The sequence below is a fragment of the Typopeltis vanoorti genome, chromosome 9 (genome assembly GCF_054136105.1).
Source record: "Typopeltis vanoorti isolate ZY-2024b chromosome 9, IOZ_Tvanoo_1.0, whole genome shotgun sequence".
In the NCBI taxonomy this organism is placed as follows: domain Eukaryota; kingdom Metazoa; phylum Arthropoda; class Arachnida; order Uropygi; family Thelyphonidae; genus Typopeltis; species Typopeltis vanoorti.
This window is the reverse complement of record NC_143557.1, coordinates 128,465,576-128,480,875: the sequence shown is the minus strand read 5'-3', so window position 1 is coordinate 128,480,875 and position 15,300 is coordinate 128,465,576. Positions and strand designations below refer to the sequence as shown.

The 15,300-nt window shown below is 34.6% G+C and overlaps 1 protein-coding gene across 1 annotated transcript in view; it reads left to right on the top strand.

The window, feature by feature from the left end:
- LOC150103529 (terminal nucleotidyltransferase 4B-like) overlaps positions 1-13,865 on the top strand; it is a 161,902-nt gene extending 148,037 nt beyond the window's left edge. The window contains exon 11 of the mRNA XM_090397691.1: positions 12,144-13,865. Coding sequence (XP_090253817.1) covers positions 12,144-12,599 — 456 coding nt within the window. The 3' untranslated portion in view covers positions 12,600-13,865. The remainder of the gene's footprint in view (positions 1-12,143) is intronic.
- Positions 13,866-15,300: the final 1,435 nt, after the last annotated feature.

The window sequence follows — 15,300 nt, the reverse complement described above, 5'->3', positions numbered from 1 at the left end:
TTAAGTAAAGTCCATCTGTACAATCTACTTTTTATGTTGTTGGAAGCAAGTATTTGCAATAAAGTAACTGTTCTCAACACAAAACTCCAACATCCTTTCTCCTGCTTCATTCCTCAGTCCTAAACTAAATTTTTCATTGATGCCTCGTTCTTCTTTTTCAACCACTTTTCCATTCCAGTCACCTAATATCAAAAGGAAGTCTGTTTTATCATTTCTAACTGCTGCTCAATGTTTAGATTATGTGTTGTTCAATATAATTTCCCATTTAACCAATAATTCTACCATTATAAAACAACTTTTTTTTTCTTGGTACTTTCTCCTATGCTTTTTTCCAGATCTACAAAACTTTAGTGCAGATCTTTGTTATATAATATTACTTCCAAGCCTCAATGGAGTCAGAAGACTTATCATGGGAGGTCAGATGCTCATACACTACAATAACTTGAGCCTTCCATTGGAGCTTTGGAACATTCAACACCCACTCTGGCAACACATTCCAATCATTCATCTCTTGACATGCATAAACTTTCCTTTTCATTTCCTTACCCACATGACCTGTGTATAGTTTCTAGGGGATGACCTTTCATTCTCCCATCATCCTTACCCTGTGAAAAAATAATTCACAGGCTTCTCTATCATGTTACCTCTTCTCATCCTATCTACCAAGTGCTGCGGACTTTGAGGGTGGACTGAATAGTTCTCAGCCTAACAATGAAAAAACGAATTTATAATTTCAAAATTATTTTTATTTTTCAACATAATCTCCCTTAAGACTAATACATTTATTCCAGCGATGTTCCATTATCCCATCCCTGTAGTGGTTCTCAGTAAGATCTGCAAAATACCCCACTACAGCTGCAATCACCTCTTGATTCGAAGAAAAACACTGACCAGCGAGGTAGAGTTTTAATTTTGGAACAGATAGAAGGCAGAGGGAGCCAAATCTGGGGAATACGGTGGCAACAATTCATGGTGCAGATCCCTTAATTTTCCCATTGCCAAAATATCTTTCTGAGCAGGTGCATTGTCCTGATGAAAAATGATTTTTTTTCTTCTGCAAACTGGATCTTTTCTCATGAATTTTTTCATCTAGTTCGGTTCAAGATCGGAATAATATTCCCCGGTTATTGTTTTACACTTTCCGAGTTAATTAATAAACAAAATTCCCTTAGCATCCCAAAACACTGATGCCATGACCTTTCCTGCTGATGGAACTGACTTTGTGTTCTTTGGTGTTGAGCAACCGGTTTCTGTCTACTGTTTTGACTGCTGTTTGGATTCTGGTGTGTAATGGTAAATCCAAGTCTCATCCATAGTAATAAATCAATGTGCAAAATCAGTTTTATTCTTGTTAAAACGCTCCAAGCACTGTTCAGAGATTTTCATGCAAGTGCATTTTTGATCTGCTGTGAGCAAGAGCAGCATCCATCTTGCACAAAGCTTTTTCATTTGCAATTCTTCATGCAAAATATATCTTACATGTTCTTTTGAAATGCCTATAGTCTCAGCAAGTTCACGCACTTTGACTCGCCGGTCATCCAATTCCATAGCATGCACTTGATCAATGATTTCTGGTGGTGTTACGCTTTTTGGATATCCTTCACGTGGATCATCTTCAAGGCCATGTTTAAAGTTAGTAGCCAATTTTTTAATTGTCAAAAACGAAGGAGAAGAGTGCCCAGAAACTTTTATGAACTTCGAATGAATTTCTTTTACTGTTAAACCTTCTTTTACAAAGAATTCTATAACCGCACAGTACTCAGTTTTATCTATTTCAAGGGATACAGACAACACTTTTGCTTCAGACATCTGTATAAAACAAACTACTTGATAGAATGACTTGCAATTTCACATCAATGCTTATGACAGATGTACCAACTTACAAAAAAAAAAAAATCTTGCTGATAGTGTTCCCATCTATGGCCGAGGGCAAGAACTTTTCAGACCACCCTCGTACATTCCCTTAATCTGTTCTCACATTCATGATTCTAGAGTCTGGAGAGAGAGAGTGCCTTAATTATTCGCTTCTGCACACTCTCTCTGATGTTTCCTTATTACTCAGATAACTAAGTGACCAGATCTGCATATAGAAATTCAACTGTGGGTCGATTAGTATCTGTATTTATCAAGGTTCTTGATATCATAGCAGCAGTTTTCTGGGTCACTTTTACAACTTTTATAATATGTGTGCTATTCTCGCAGTTTCCAAACTGTTTAATCCATTTTTAGCATGACCTTAGCTTGTTCTTTTCCAAGTTTCAATTCCACAATTTTTTTTAGTCTCTTCTCAAGTATCCTTGCATAAACTTTATCTGAAACACTTGGTAGGAAAATTCGTCTGTAATTCTCATTCAGTTTTATCTCCCTTTTTATAGATGGACAACTATGAGAGCTATGCTTCAATAATCTGGAATTCTGCACCTTCAGAACATGCCAGCTGTTTTTCTGCATTTCAGATGTGTGATGGCTTTTTTCTCTCTCAAGAACAGATTATGTATTCCTGTCAAATATTTCTGCCACTGTTCAGTCACTATCTGTTTCATTTAACCATCTTGCAGAATAAGTACTAAAAACATTCAGTAGTGGGGGGGGGGGGTTACTTAAGGATCAAAGCTGTATAATTGACAGCAGAACTTCACATAACCTTTAAAGGAATGCAGAGAACAGACCAGGGCTTCTGATCTAATGTCCAATCCTCACTTCATGTTGCACCCTATTAGGTATCTACTTGGATACTGAACAAGTGCGGATGGCCTGGCAATTTTGGATTTAGCTGACAAAATTGTATTCTTATTGGCTTAAACCAAAACACAAAATGATGGTACAACATGACAGGAATTTCATGCCAGCTGGGGTGTTGCCTGGTTAAACAAGGCCCCTGTTGCTTTTTTCCAGGGAACCAGGGCACACAGTGAAAAGTCAGCTACTGGAACAAATCCTGAAACACACCCCAACTCATCTTCACTAGAGTTCAAGATTGGTACTATCAACATAAAAAACCTGCATGGCAAAGAAATGGAACTGGCTGAAGAATTAGATAAGTCATCATCATCAAATTCCTGCCATGTACCCTCAAGGGGGTGTACAGGATATGATAGTACCACATGAAAAAAATTACATCATTACTTCCTATCTACAATTTTCCTCTAAATCAGTCTGTTACTTGTCAAGACTCCAACATTATCAGATCTTATATTTCTATCGTCTAAGGCACTTTGTACCGTATCAATCCACCTGTATCTTGGTCTTCCTCTGGGTCGTTTTGCTGCCAACCTGGCAGAGAACACTTGTTTTGCTAATCTTTCTTTGCCCATTCTGTTTAAGTGACCATACCACCTGAGATTAGCTCTGCTAATGCATTCCTGGATGTTGACAATGTTAAGTTCTTTCCTAATATCCTCGTTTTTAATATGATATTGACATTGATGCCATGTGTTCATGCCTATAATCTTTCTCAGGACTTTCATATCTGCAGTCTCTAGTCTTTAGTCAAGTGTTTTACTTCTGACCCAGCTCTCAGATGCATAAGTTAAAACTGGTTTGAACACTGTCTTGTATACAGCTAATTTAGTGTTCTGACTAATTTCTCTCTTATTCCATATAAATTTATTCAGTTGACTTCCCACCACACCAGCTTTGCTGATTCTGTTGTCTATTTCTATATTTAATTTACCATCTTCAGTAAAAATCGTGCCTAAGTAGCTGAAATGTTTTACTTGTTCCACAGGTTCTCCATTCACAACACAGTTGACATTTTCAATGATTCTGCCTATTTTCATTGTCTTTGTCTTTTTATTGCTGACCTTCATACCATATCTATTACAACAGTTATTCAATTAAGTCAGAAAATCTTGCAGACTTGTAGCGGATTTATTTAGAAGTATAACATCATTTGCATAAAGCAAAGAGCTGACATTAACATCTCCAATTTTGATATCATGTTTAATACCACTTTCCTTCATAATGTGATCCATATAGATAATGAATAACAGAAGGGATAATGTACATCCTTGTCTCACACCAGATTTAACATTAAACCATCTTCCTGTACTTCCTTCAATTCTTACTGCTGACTTACAACTCAAATAAAGACTAAGTATTGCTTGATATAATGCCCAATTGATGCCATATAACTGTAGCGTATTGAATAGCTTCTCTCTTGGCACCTTGTCATATGCCTTTTCGAAATTGACAAAACTTAAATACAGATCTCTGTTATATTCCCATTCTTTCTCGACTATTTGTCGTAAAGTGAAGATCTGATCCTGACAGCCTCTATTTGGCCTGAATCCAGCTTGTTCTTCACAAGCTTTTCTTCCACAATTCTTCTCAACAGTTTCTCAAGTATATTTGCCTAGATCTTGCCAGGAACACTCAGTAGGGAAATACCTCTGTAATTCTCACATTCAGTTTTATTTCCCTTTTTATATATGGGTACTATGAGAACTCTACTCCAATCATCGGGAATTCGTCCCTCTGTCCAGGCTTTCTGAACTATGCAGTGCAGCCACTGTAAGATGCTTATACCACCATACTTCAGAATTTCTGGTCGAATATCATCTACTCCTGCTGCCTTTCCACATTTCAAGTCTTTGATGGCTTTTTCTACTTCAAGTATGAATATGTATTCCTGACTGCATGCCTGGTCAGTGTTTTTCACCACGGTGATGTCATCACTGCTTGTTTCATTTAGCAGTTTTTCAAAGTAATTACTCCATACTTCAAGTTTATCTTTTTTTCTGCTGTTTTCATGTCACTTTTATCATCTCTAACTCCTTTTACACTCTTTCCTCCATTCCTAAGCTTCTTCAAAAACCTCCAGAATATTTTGCCACCTTCTTGATATTTATTTTCTATATTCTTGCCAAAGTACTCCCATGACTTTTGTTTAGCTAGTTTTACACAGTGTTTAGCATTCTTGCATTTGTCTCTGTATTCTCTAAGAGCACAAGCTGACTTATTTGACAGGAACTTTTGATATGCTTTCTTCTTTTCCTTCACTGCCTCTTTAACTTCCTGTGTCCACCAGGGAGTTCTGATTTTGTTATCCTTGCAGACAACCTCACCACATGCCTCTCTGGGAATCAGTCAATGTTTTCTTCAGAGTTTGCCACTGAATCTCCAAGGTTTGATTCCTGTTCTCAAACTCTCATTTTTTCTTCAATAATCTTTGTGTATTTTAGTCTACAGTTCACATCTGAGAGCTGCTCAACTTTTATTTGCTCTCTAAAACTTTCATACATGTTATGCTTTTCAATATGAAATTCAATTTTATCTGCTCAAGACTAAATAGTGATCACTTCCAGTTTGAAATCCTCTGTACACTCTATTGTCCTGCACCAGGGAGAAAACAAAACTACCAACAATAACATAGTCAATGAGATCTTCTTATTCCTTGCCTCTTCTCTCCATGTGAATTTGTGCACATTTTTATGTTGGAACATGATGTTAGTAATAACCATTCCATATCCTGAGCAGAAATGAAACAGGTATTTGCCATTATTATTAGCTTTGCTCTTTTCTCCAAATTTTCCCCAAATATTTTTGTATGTCTGACAATCATTTCCTACTCTGCTATTTAGATCCCCAACAAGGATCAACTTTTCCTTTTTCATTGTGTCAGTTGCTTTTTCTAAAGCCTCAAAAAATTCCTCCACTTCTACCTTAGTAGAACTTTCTGTGGGAGCATATGCACAAATAAGTCTCATTGTCCAGTTCCCTATTCTCATATTTTCCCACATTACTCTACTCGAGACTGACTGCCATCAAGAAGATTAGCCTCGTATTTTGTGTTGAATAGTATGGCTACTCCTTCTTTTCCTTGATTGTCATTGCCTGAATATAACATTTTGTATTTATTGCCCAGAAAGATCTCACCAGTTTTTCTTTTTTGTTTCAGTCACCCCTATTATGTCGATCTTCTACTTATCTAATTCCTCAGCTATCTCCATTTCTTTGCCATTCATGCTTCTTATGTAGATAGTACCGATCTTTAACTCCGGTGATGTTGACTTGGGGTGTATTTTCAGATTTGTTCCAGTAGCTGACTTTTCGCTGTTCGCCCTGGTTCCCTGGCGAAAACAATGGGGGTCTTGTTTAACCGGGCGACGCCCCAACCGGCATGAAATTTTGTCATCTTGTACCATCATTTTATATATTGGTTTAAGCCAATAGGAATACAATTTGGTCGGCTAAATCCCAAATTGCCAGCCCATCCTTGTTCGTTCAGTATCCACTGAGATACCTAACAGGGTGCTCCACGAGAAGGTGAGGATTGGACATTAGGTCAGCAGCCCTGGTCGGTTCTCCGCATTCCTTTAAAGGCTATGTGGAGGTCTCCTCTCAGTTATACTGCTTTGACCCTTAAGTACCAGATCAATATCATAGGGAAGACTGAAACAAAAAAAGACAAAAACTGGTGAGATCTTTCTAAGCATTAAATAGATGTTATATTTGTCAATAACAATCAGGGAAAAGAAGAAGTAGCTATAGTATTCAACACTAAATACAGGGTAATCTTGAATGGCAGGCAATATCAAGTAGAGTGATGTGGGCAAATATCAAAATGGGGAGCTGGAAATTGAGACTTATTTGTGCTTGTGGTCCGATAGAAGGTTCTACTAAGGTAGAATTGGAGGAATTTTCTGAGCATTTAGAGAAAGCAGCTGACACAACGAAAAAAAAAAAGTTGGTCCTTGGTGATCAAAATAGCGGAGTAGAAAATGATTGTGAAATATATAGAAATATTTTGGCCAAATTTGGAGGAAAGAGCAAAGCTAATATTAATGGAAATACCTGTTGGATTTTTGCTCAGGACATAGACTGGTTATTGCTAACACAGTGTTCCAACATAAAAATGTGCATAAATTCAGATAGAGAGAAGAGTCAAGGAATAAGAAAAGTTTTATTGACTATGTTATTGTTGATAGTGATGTTTTCTCACTAATGCAAGACACTAGAGTGTACAGAGGATTTGAAATTGGGAGTGATCATCATTTAGTCTTGAGCAGGATAAAATTAAATTTCATATTGAAAAGAAAAACATGTAAGGAAGATTTAAAGCTAATAAAAGTTGAGATGTTCTCAAATGTGAACTGTAGACGAAAATAAACAAACATTATTGAAGAAAAAAATGAAAGAGTTTGAGAACAGGAACCAAAGCTTGGAAATTCATTGGCAAGCCATGGAGAAAATATTGATTGATTCAGTCAGAGAGGCATGTGGTGAGGTTATCTGCAAGGATAAAAAAATCAGTACTCCATTGTGGATGCCGGAAGTTAAAGAGGCAGTGAAGGAAACGATGAAAGCATATTGATAGTTTCTGGCGAATAAGTTAGCTTGTGCTCTTAGAGAATACAGAGACAAATGTAAGAAAGCTAAACAGAAGTCATGAAAAGACTTGTAAGAACATGGAAAATAAATATAAAGAAGGTGGCAAAATGTTCTGGAGGCTGTTGAAAAAGCTAGAAATGGAGGAAAGAGTGCAATAACAGGAATTAGAGTAATTACTTAGAAAAATTGCTAAATGAAACAGTGACAGCACAGTGGTAAAAAAAACACTCAGCAGGCATTCAATCAGGAATACATATCCATACTTGAAGTAGAAAAAGCCTTTAAATGCCTGAAATTGAGAAAGGCAGCTGAAGTAGATGATATTCAGCGAGAAATGCTGAAGTATGCAGGTATAAAAGTCTTACAGTGGCTGCACTGCATAGTTCAGAAAGCCTGGACAGAGGGACAAATTCCCGATGATTGGAGTAGACCTCTTATACTACCCCATCTATAAAAAGGAAAATGAAACTGAATGTGAGCATTAGAGGTATTTTCCTATTGAATGTGTTCCTGGTAAGATTTATGCAAATATACTTGAGAAACGGTTAAGAAGGATTGTGGAAGGGAAGGTAGGTGAAGAACAACCTGCATTCAGGCCAATTAGAAGCTGTCAGGATCAGATTTTCATTTTACAATACATAGTTGAGAAATTATAGGAATATAACAGAGATCTATATTTAAGTTTTGTAGATCTGGAAAACGCATATGAAAAGGTGCCAAGAGAAAAGCTGTTCAAAACTCTACAGTTGTATGGTGTTGATGGGGCATTATATCAAGCAATACTTAGTCTTTATTTGAGTTGTAAGTCAGCGGTTAGAATTGAAGGAAGCACAGGAAGATGGTTTAAAACTAAATCTAGTGTCAGACAAGGATGCACATTATCCTCCTCTGTTATTCATTATCTATATGGATCACATTATGAAGGAAAGCAGCATTAAACCTGATATCAAAATTGGAGATGTTAATCTCATCTCTTTACTTTATGTAGATGATTATACTTCTAAATAAATCCATTACAAGTCTACAAGATTACCTGACTGAATTGAATAACCATTTATTTGCCATGAAAGTCAGCAATAACAAGACAATGACAATTAAAATAGGCAGATGCATTGAAAATATGAACTGTATTTTGAATGCAGAACCTATAAAACATTTCAGCTACTTAGGCACGATTTTTAATGAAGATGGTAAATCAGATATGGAAATAAACAACAGAATCAACAAATCTGGTATGTAGGAAGTCAACTGAATAAATTTATACGAAATAAGAGAGAACTTAGTGAAAACACTAAGTTAGCTGTATATAAGACTTGTTCAAACCAATGGGTTAACTGGGTTAGAAACAAAACACTTGACCAAAGACTAGAGACCACAAATATAATAGTCCTGAGAAAGATTAGGGCATGAACAGATGGCAATATTATATTAAAAATGAGGATATTAGGAAAGAACTTGACATTGTTAGAATCCAGTTATGTGATAGTAGAGCTAATCTTCAGTGGTATGGTCACTTAAACAGAATTGGAGAGGAAAGGTTAGCAGAACAAATGTTCTTTGCCAGACTGGCAGGAAAAAGACCTAGTGGGAGACCAAGGTATAAGTGGATTGAGTCAATAATCTGATAATGTTGGAGTTTCGACAGGTAACAAATCGATTTGGAAGAAAATTGTACATATGGAGTTTTACATGTAGTACTATGATATCCTGTACATCCCTTGAGGGTACATGTCATGAACTTGATGATGAAATTCATCTACTATATGTGAAAGATCCATAGAAAGCATATAGAGGAGACATCGCATTTGAGAAATTCATGGCATCAGATCTATTGTGTTACTTACTAAGTTTAGCCGATTCAGAAACAACCATTTAACAAGATAAAAAGTTAAATGAAACACATCAAATATCCTTCATTAATGATATCATTAGATTGAAAGAAAGACTAGAATCCACATAAATAATTCAAAATCCTGACCATCTAAATATAAATCTCAGTTACCCTTATCGGGCTGTTATTTGTGTCATTCATTTCAGCAATGCTAACACGAAACTATGCACCTGTATTCAATAATGCCAGTAAATCCAGAATAATTTCAAACATGCATCCATTTTTAGTGTAATGACAGTTACTCTGTCTTTAATGTTCATGTATATAATCTGTTTTTTATGCACCAGATGTGATTCTTTAGAGCAGTGTTTCTCAACCTTTTTGAAGTCGCGGGCCCCCTGTAGCGAATGTTAATTCACCACGGCCCCCATAAAATCCAAAATGGAAATTTTTTATATTTTACATATCATAAAGATGAAGTAATAAATTATAATTATATAACACTAAATGTGTCATTTATGACAATGCAATACTGTTATAAATGGAGATATTCGGAAGAATATGAACACATCAATTAGGCCAGGTGTGAACAACAGGTGTTGTGAGCAACGTGATAAGATAAAGTTTAATGAAAACAAACTATCCCGCAGACCCCCTTTGAATTACTCACGGACCACAGGTTGGGAAACTGCTTTAGAGTAAGACAAAACTAGTTGTGATTTTTAATAATAAATAGAATAGTTTACGTTTTTGTGTTTTCTTCTGCTTAATTAGTTATACAAAATTATATATTGTTGTTTATTATGTAAGTCTCACACATGAGAGGTTGCAGCCAGTAGTACATTAGTGCCATTTGTGGGAAAGATGCTTAATATGTGCTATTCTAAGAATGAAGTTGTCTGGAAGGAAAGGAGAAGGTGAGGTGGTTTAGCAGTTTTGTAGTTGGACTGCGAAAGTATGTTAACCTGCTGTTTCTCACATTGCTAGACTTAAAAGTAAAGTAGACCAGTGATGGAAGTTTAGTAGAACATTACTAGAAATACTTCTAGTAATGTTCTCCAGCCTAATCTATAAGTACTTATAGATTAGGCTGGAGATGAATTTCGTTGCCCTGTGAAAGACCACTGCCCAACTTATTGGAGACCTAAAGTAGTTCAAAAAGTTCCATGTTTGGTCTCTAGAGCAGAGTTCCAGATTATGTATAAAATAAATAAAAAATGTAAAAAAATATTTAAAAATCAGTATAAATTAAAAAAATTCTTAGCCTGCTCATAGTACAAATGCAGTATAGATTTACAAATAAACCTTCCATGGGTAGGGACCACATTTAAATAAATAAATAAACTGCAAATTAAAAAAGTGGTTAGAGTGAGTCCTGAGATCAAACTTTGAGTAATGGATGATTTGCAGAATGCGAAAGGGGATTATTAGGATTTGAGGGTAGTGAGAGAAGTTCATTTAGGTGGAAAGTAAGTGCCTTAAGACTGTTGGTGTGGAAAACTGAAGAAAGGAAACCACTTGTCCAATTACACTGATTAGAAGGTGAACCATAGGACTGCAGTTTACTAAACATGCCTCTGGCATCTAATGTAATGTCTTGGAAATTCAAAAAGCAACTGTAAAGATTTCCATGGCACATGTCCAGAGATAAGCGGTGAAGGCAAGCAAATCTGCTGTCAGTTGATAGTGTCAGAATTCATGCATTTGGTTTCTGATTAATTGACATGCCTCCAAGTGTTACAGGAGTTGACTTTTGATGACCTTCTCTATTATTTTTGAGAAAACTTATGTGAGGGTGATAGGATGATAGATTGAGGATAGCATTTTATTTAATTTTTTTTCGGTTGGAATAGATTGAACACATGTAGTGAAGTATATGGAAGTATATCAACACAATATAGGATGAATGTTAATTCTGGAATAGCTTTAAGAACAGTTAGGGATCTCACAGAATCATTGAACTTTTTGGTTGCTGAACTATTAACTTTTTCTTCTAGTGTATTTCTAGCAGAAAAAAGCTAGAGGAGGTGATCCTCTAGCCTAGGTCATCTCTGCAGCACAGAAAAAAAATAAATCAAGAAACATTTGAACTTTGTACTGTTAGTCCTTAACATTGTCTCTCTTCTCTTTATACCCATTAATAGAATCTGAGATTTTACCAAACATTTTCTCACCGTCCTGTTATTAGAAACCTCTTATTCTATTATACTTATTTGCTAATGTTGCTGCTCTTAGTTTAATAAATATTCTTGCTATTAATATTTAATAAATTGTAAAGTTTATAGAAACCATCATGGCTTACCTAGTTTTTTCATGCAACAAATATACAATTTTTTGAATGAAGTTACCAGTCTGTCTCGCTGGTGATGTGCATGTTACATTGGAAGAAATATATTGGAGTTTTTGTATAAAATTCTATTTTTTACATGTTTAAGTCATGAGAGTTTCTATAAATATGTCTGGTATACATATTCTGTTAAAACTATTTAACTTATAAAGTTAGCTATATTGAATTTTATTTTATTTTAAATGCCAAACTAAATGCTCTTAGTTTGGCATTTGCTGCTGATCTTGTAAAACCAGTCCATCCCATCTTCCCTTTTCATTCTACTATATTTTTTATTACATAATGTTTCCATATTATGTAATAAATACATAATATGGAAACAGTTTCTTGAGACCAAACATAGAACTTTTTTAAGACACTTCAAATTTATAAAAAAAAATAGAAAAAAATCCTAGCCCACTCATGAAACCATAGTATTTTTGTCACTTGCTCATGCACAGACACACAGCAACTTCTCGATATCTAGTCATAAGTTAGATGATGCCATTCCCAAAGTTACTTAACATGCTGACCCATGAAATAACTGTTTGTTTAAAAGACAGATAATTAAGAAATCACTGTGCGTGTGTATGTAAAATTATGTGTGTATATATATATATATATTAAAAGTTTATTATTGTTAACTCTCTACAGGAATTGGACCTCTCAAAGGGATCTCAGAATCATTCGGCAGTCAGCAGTAATAGTGATAAAAAACTGACAGATTTATCTTCTAGAACTTGCAGTGCCCAAAAATCTGTGCAATACCAACAGAAAGGAAGAACATGGCACAATAGTGAATCATTTACTCAATTACCAAATGCTTTGAATTGTTCCACACCAAAAATTAAGTTTAATTCTGGAGAAACAGATGGAAAATGGCAAAAAAAGCAGCATCGATTTTCGCATTGTTCTGACACTCAGTACATTCCCACTCAAGTATTTACTCCATCACGTAATGGGAATAAGACACTTCCATTCTCTCATAACTCAAAAAAAAAGAAACTACATCCAAAGGATAGTTCACAGTCAGTAGAGAGTGTTAAAAATGGCAACTCAGATATTCAGTGCCTCTCAAGTACTAGAGAAAATGAAGAAAGAAAACTATGAGTGTGTTTTGAAATAAGTTATCTTGTTTGTCTTCCACTTCATATCTTTATATGCAAGTCACACTTTGTAAATAGTTAAAAAAAAAAAAAAAAAAAAGCTATAAAATAAAAAATGAACATTTTTGTTTGATTGTTGCCATTCCACATATGGATATGTGTGTTCAGTAGCTAAATTTTAAGACTGTGATGTCAATTATTTAATCATATTTGAATGTATCAAGAATGGTACATCGTATTAGTAATCATTACTTTTAAACTTTTGAATAATAAATTAAAATATGCAGTGCTGTAAATACGTATTATATATTCATATATATATATATATATATTTGTATATGTAAATATTTGTACAGCTAGTTTTCTGCTCACTCAGCATTCATTAAGATAACATTAATGACGAATTTTTACAAGTAAAGATTCTGTATTTTGCACTTGAAGATTTGTAAATATACAAAAACTAAAGGGGAAAAAAAAAAGTCTGATTTTATTTAAAATATACAGATCAATTATCTCTCTTCTCTTATTTTTTTTTTACATTTTTGCTATTTTGATTAGATATTATAGACTTCTTTGCTTCAGTTTTGTTTTGTTTGCTTTACTTTATTTTCATATTGTGCAACTGTATCAGTTTTTGTTCAGAGTTACTGAATTTTAAAATATTGTAAGTAATAAATCTCTAGCAATACAGAAAATAGTATATTTAAATCATAGAATGCCTTAATGTAATAATTTCTGATTTTGTATAATATTTCTCCCCCTTTGTATAATATCCCTCCCCCTTTTTTATTTATTTATTTTCATCTACTGCATAATTCATTATTATTTACATAGATTACATATATGTAATGGTGTTTGTTATTGATAATATAAAATGTTATAATGAAATAGCCTCATTATTCTTTAATATTATTTTTTATAAGTAATACCAGTGTTATTTTCAAGATATAAAGACTACGGTCAGTATCAGGTTCCTAATAGAAAAATAAAAAATACATTAAAGACCATATCTTATTAATGGGGTGGGAGAATCATGTTTAGCAGTGGCAATTTTTTTTTTTTTTATACTTTACTATAGTATATTTAAGAGTAAATTACTGACTGGGCCTGCCATTTTATGTCATGAAACATTTCTCTGTAAATAGTAATGTGTCTGTAAATAATGTCTTTGTAAGAAATTAATGTGAAAATATATACATGTGTATGTGTATATATATATAATCACATTGGAGATAAAATTGTAAATAAACATATGTACATATCCACTGCATAATGCGTAGTACTCATTTCAAACTCTTATTTGTTAATCTGCTTTATATGGCAGTCATTTTAGTTAGAGGAGGCAGGAATAAAAAAAAAAAAAAAAAAAAATCTTGAAATGCAAAGAGTTGATAAATTAGCAAGTTTAAAATTTAATGAAATGTAATTATAATAAACTTTTCATGTACCGAAACCATTGAAAGAGCTTGATGTAGTCAAATTTCATTGCTTAATAAGTTGTGGTTTATTTGTATGTAACCTTTGGCTGGGACATTTGGAAGGTATTTGCTTTTTCATCAATCCCACATGAGTGGTCTCAATAAGAATAACATAATAGTGCTGTGAGGAACAGAATTTGTTAATATTTCTTGAGGAGTTAAAGGTTTCATTTGTTGGAGAAAACTGTATTGGGAAGAGTGATTCAAAGACTAGAGGTATATGGAAGAAGGGTTTGAGAAGTTGAATCAATGAGTTCGGAGTTGAACCACATATGGATTTTTATCAGTAGTTGCCAGTGTTCATACATAGAGGAAAGTGAAGGGATGGTGGTCAGTTCACAGGAGCTGCATCTATGGAAATATGTATAGAATCTAAAGACCCACAGGGGTCTTTAGATTCTATACATATACTGGGAAAGTAATGGGGTTGAGAGAGAGAGAGAGAGGGGGGGGGGTCATCTGTTAGGCAAATAGCTCTCTTTTGGATAAAAGAGAGCTATTTGATCTGCCACCCCAAATGTGAGAACAATATTTTTGGAATGATTTGGGATTTATAATATACCAAGCTTTTTTAGAGGCTGAAGATGCTTACTGACATATGTATATGCTAGGATAGGCTGAATGTGAAAGTCAACTCAAGAAGAGAGCTGATCTTGGTGAACAGAATGGTATCAGAATTTAGGGAGAGTGAGGCATGGTCTTTCTTAAAAGAAATTCGATTGTTTTGGTAGCATTAAAATTTGCTAAATTATCTTTACCTCACTGATGAATGGAAGAGTGATGTTTAAGGTATTGGCCATAGACAATCCTGAAGCTTAAGTCATTTGAACACTATAAGGTTTTGTAAATGATTGTAATCTAGTGTACTGTGATGAACAAAGCTATGAATAGGATTCGAGATTTCACCTACACATTACCTTCAGGTACTCTGGCATTGATGGGTAGAAGAAAGGGAACCATCCACTATGACTGTTCAGAGGGGAAGTCGACTCACAAAAGGAGTAGGTAGACCGTTAGATGGTAGCTTGAGAAAGCCATGATGCCAGGCTCAACCAGATGCCTTGGAATTATTGAGCCGTGTGAATAAGGCTCCTGTGAAGTTAAGAGAATTCGAGGTATGTATGTATGTAAGAATGAAAACAAATAATATTGGTATGAAAGAGGTAATGAAAGATCCATGATTGGTGTTATATGGGGGATTCAATTATTAGAGATGTGGTGGATGAG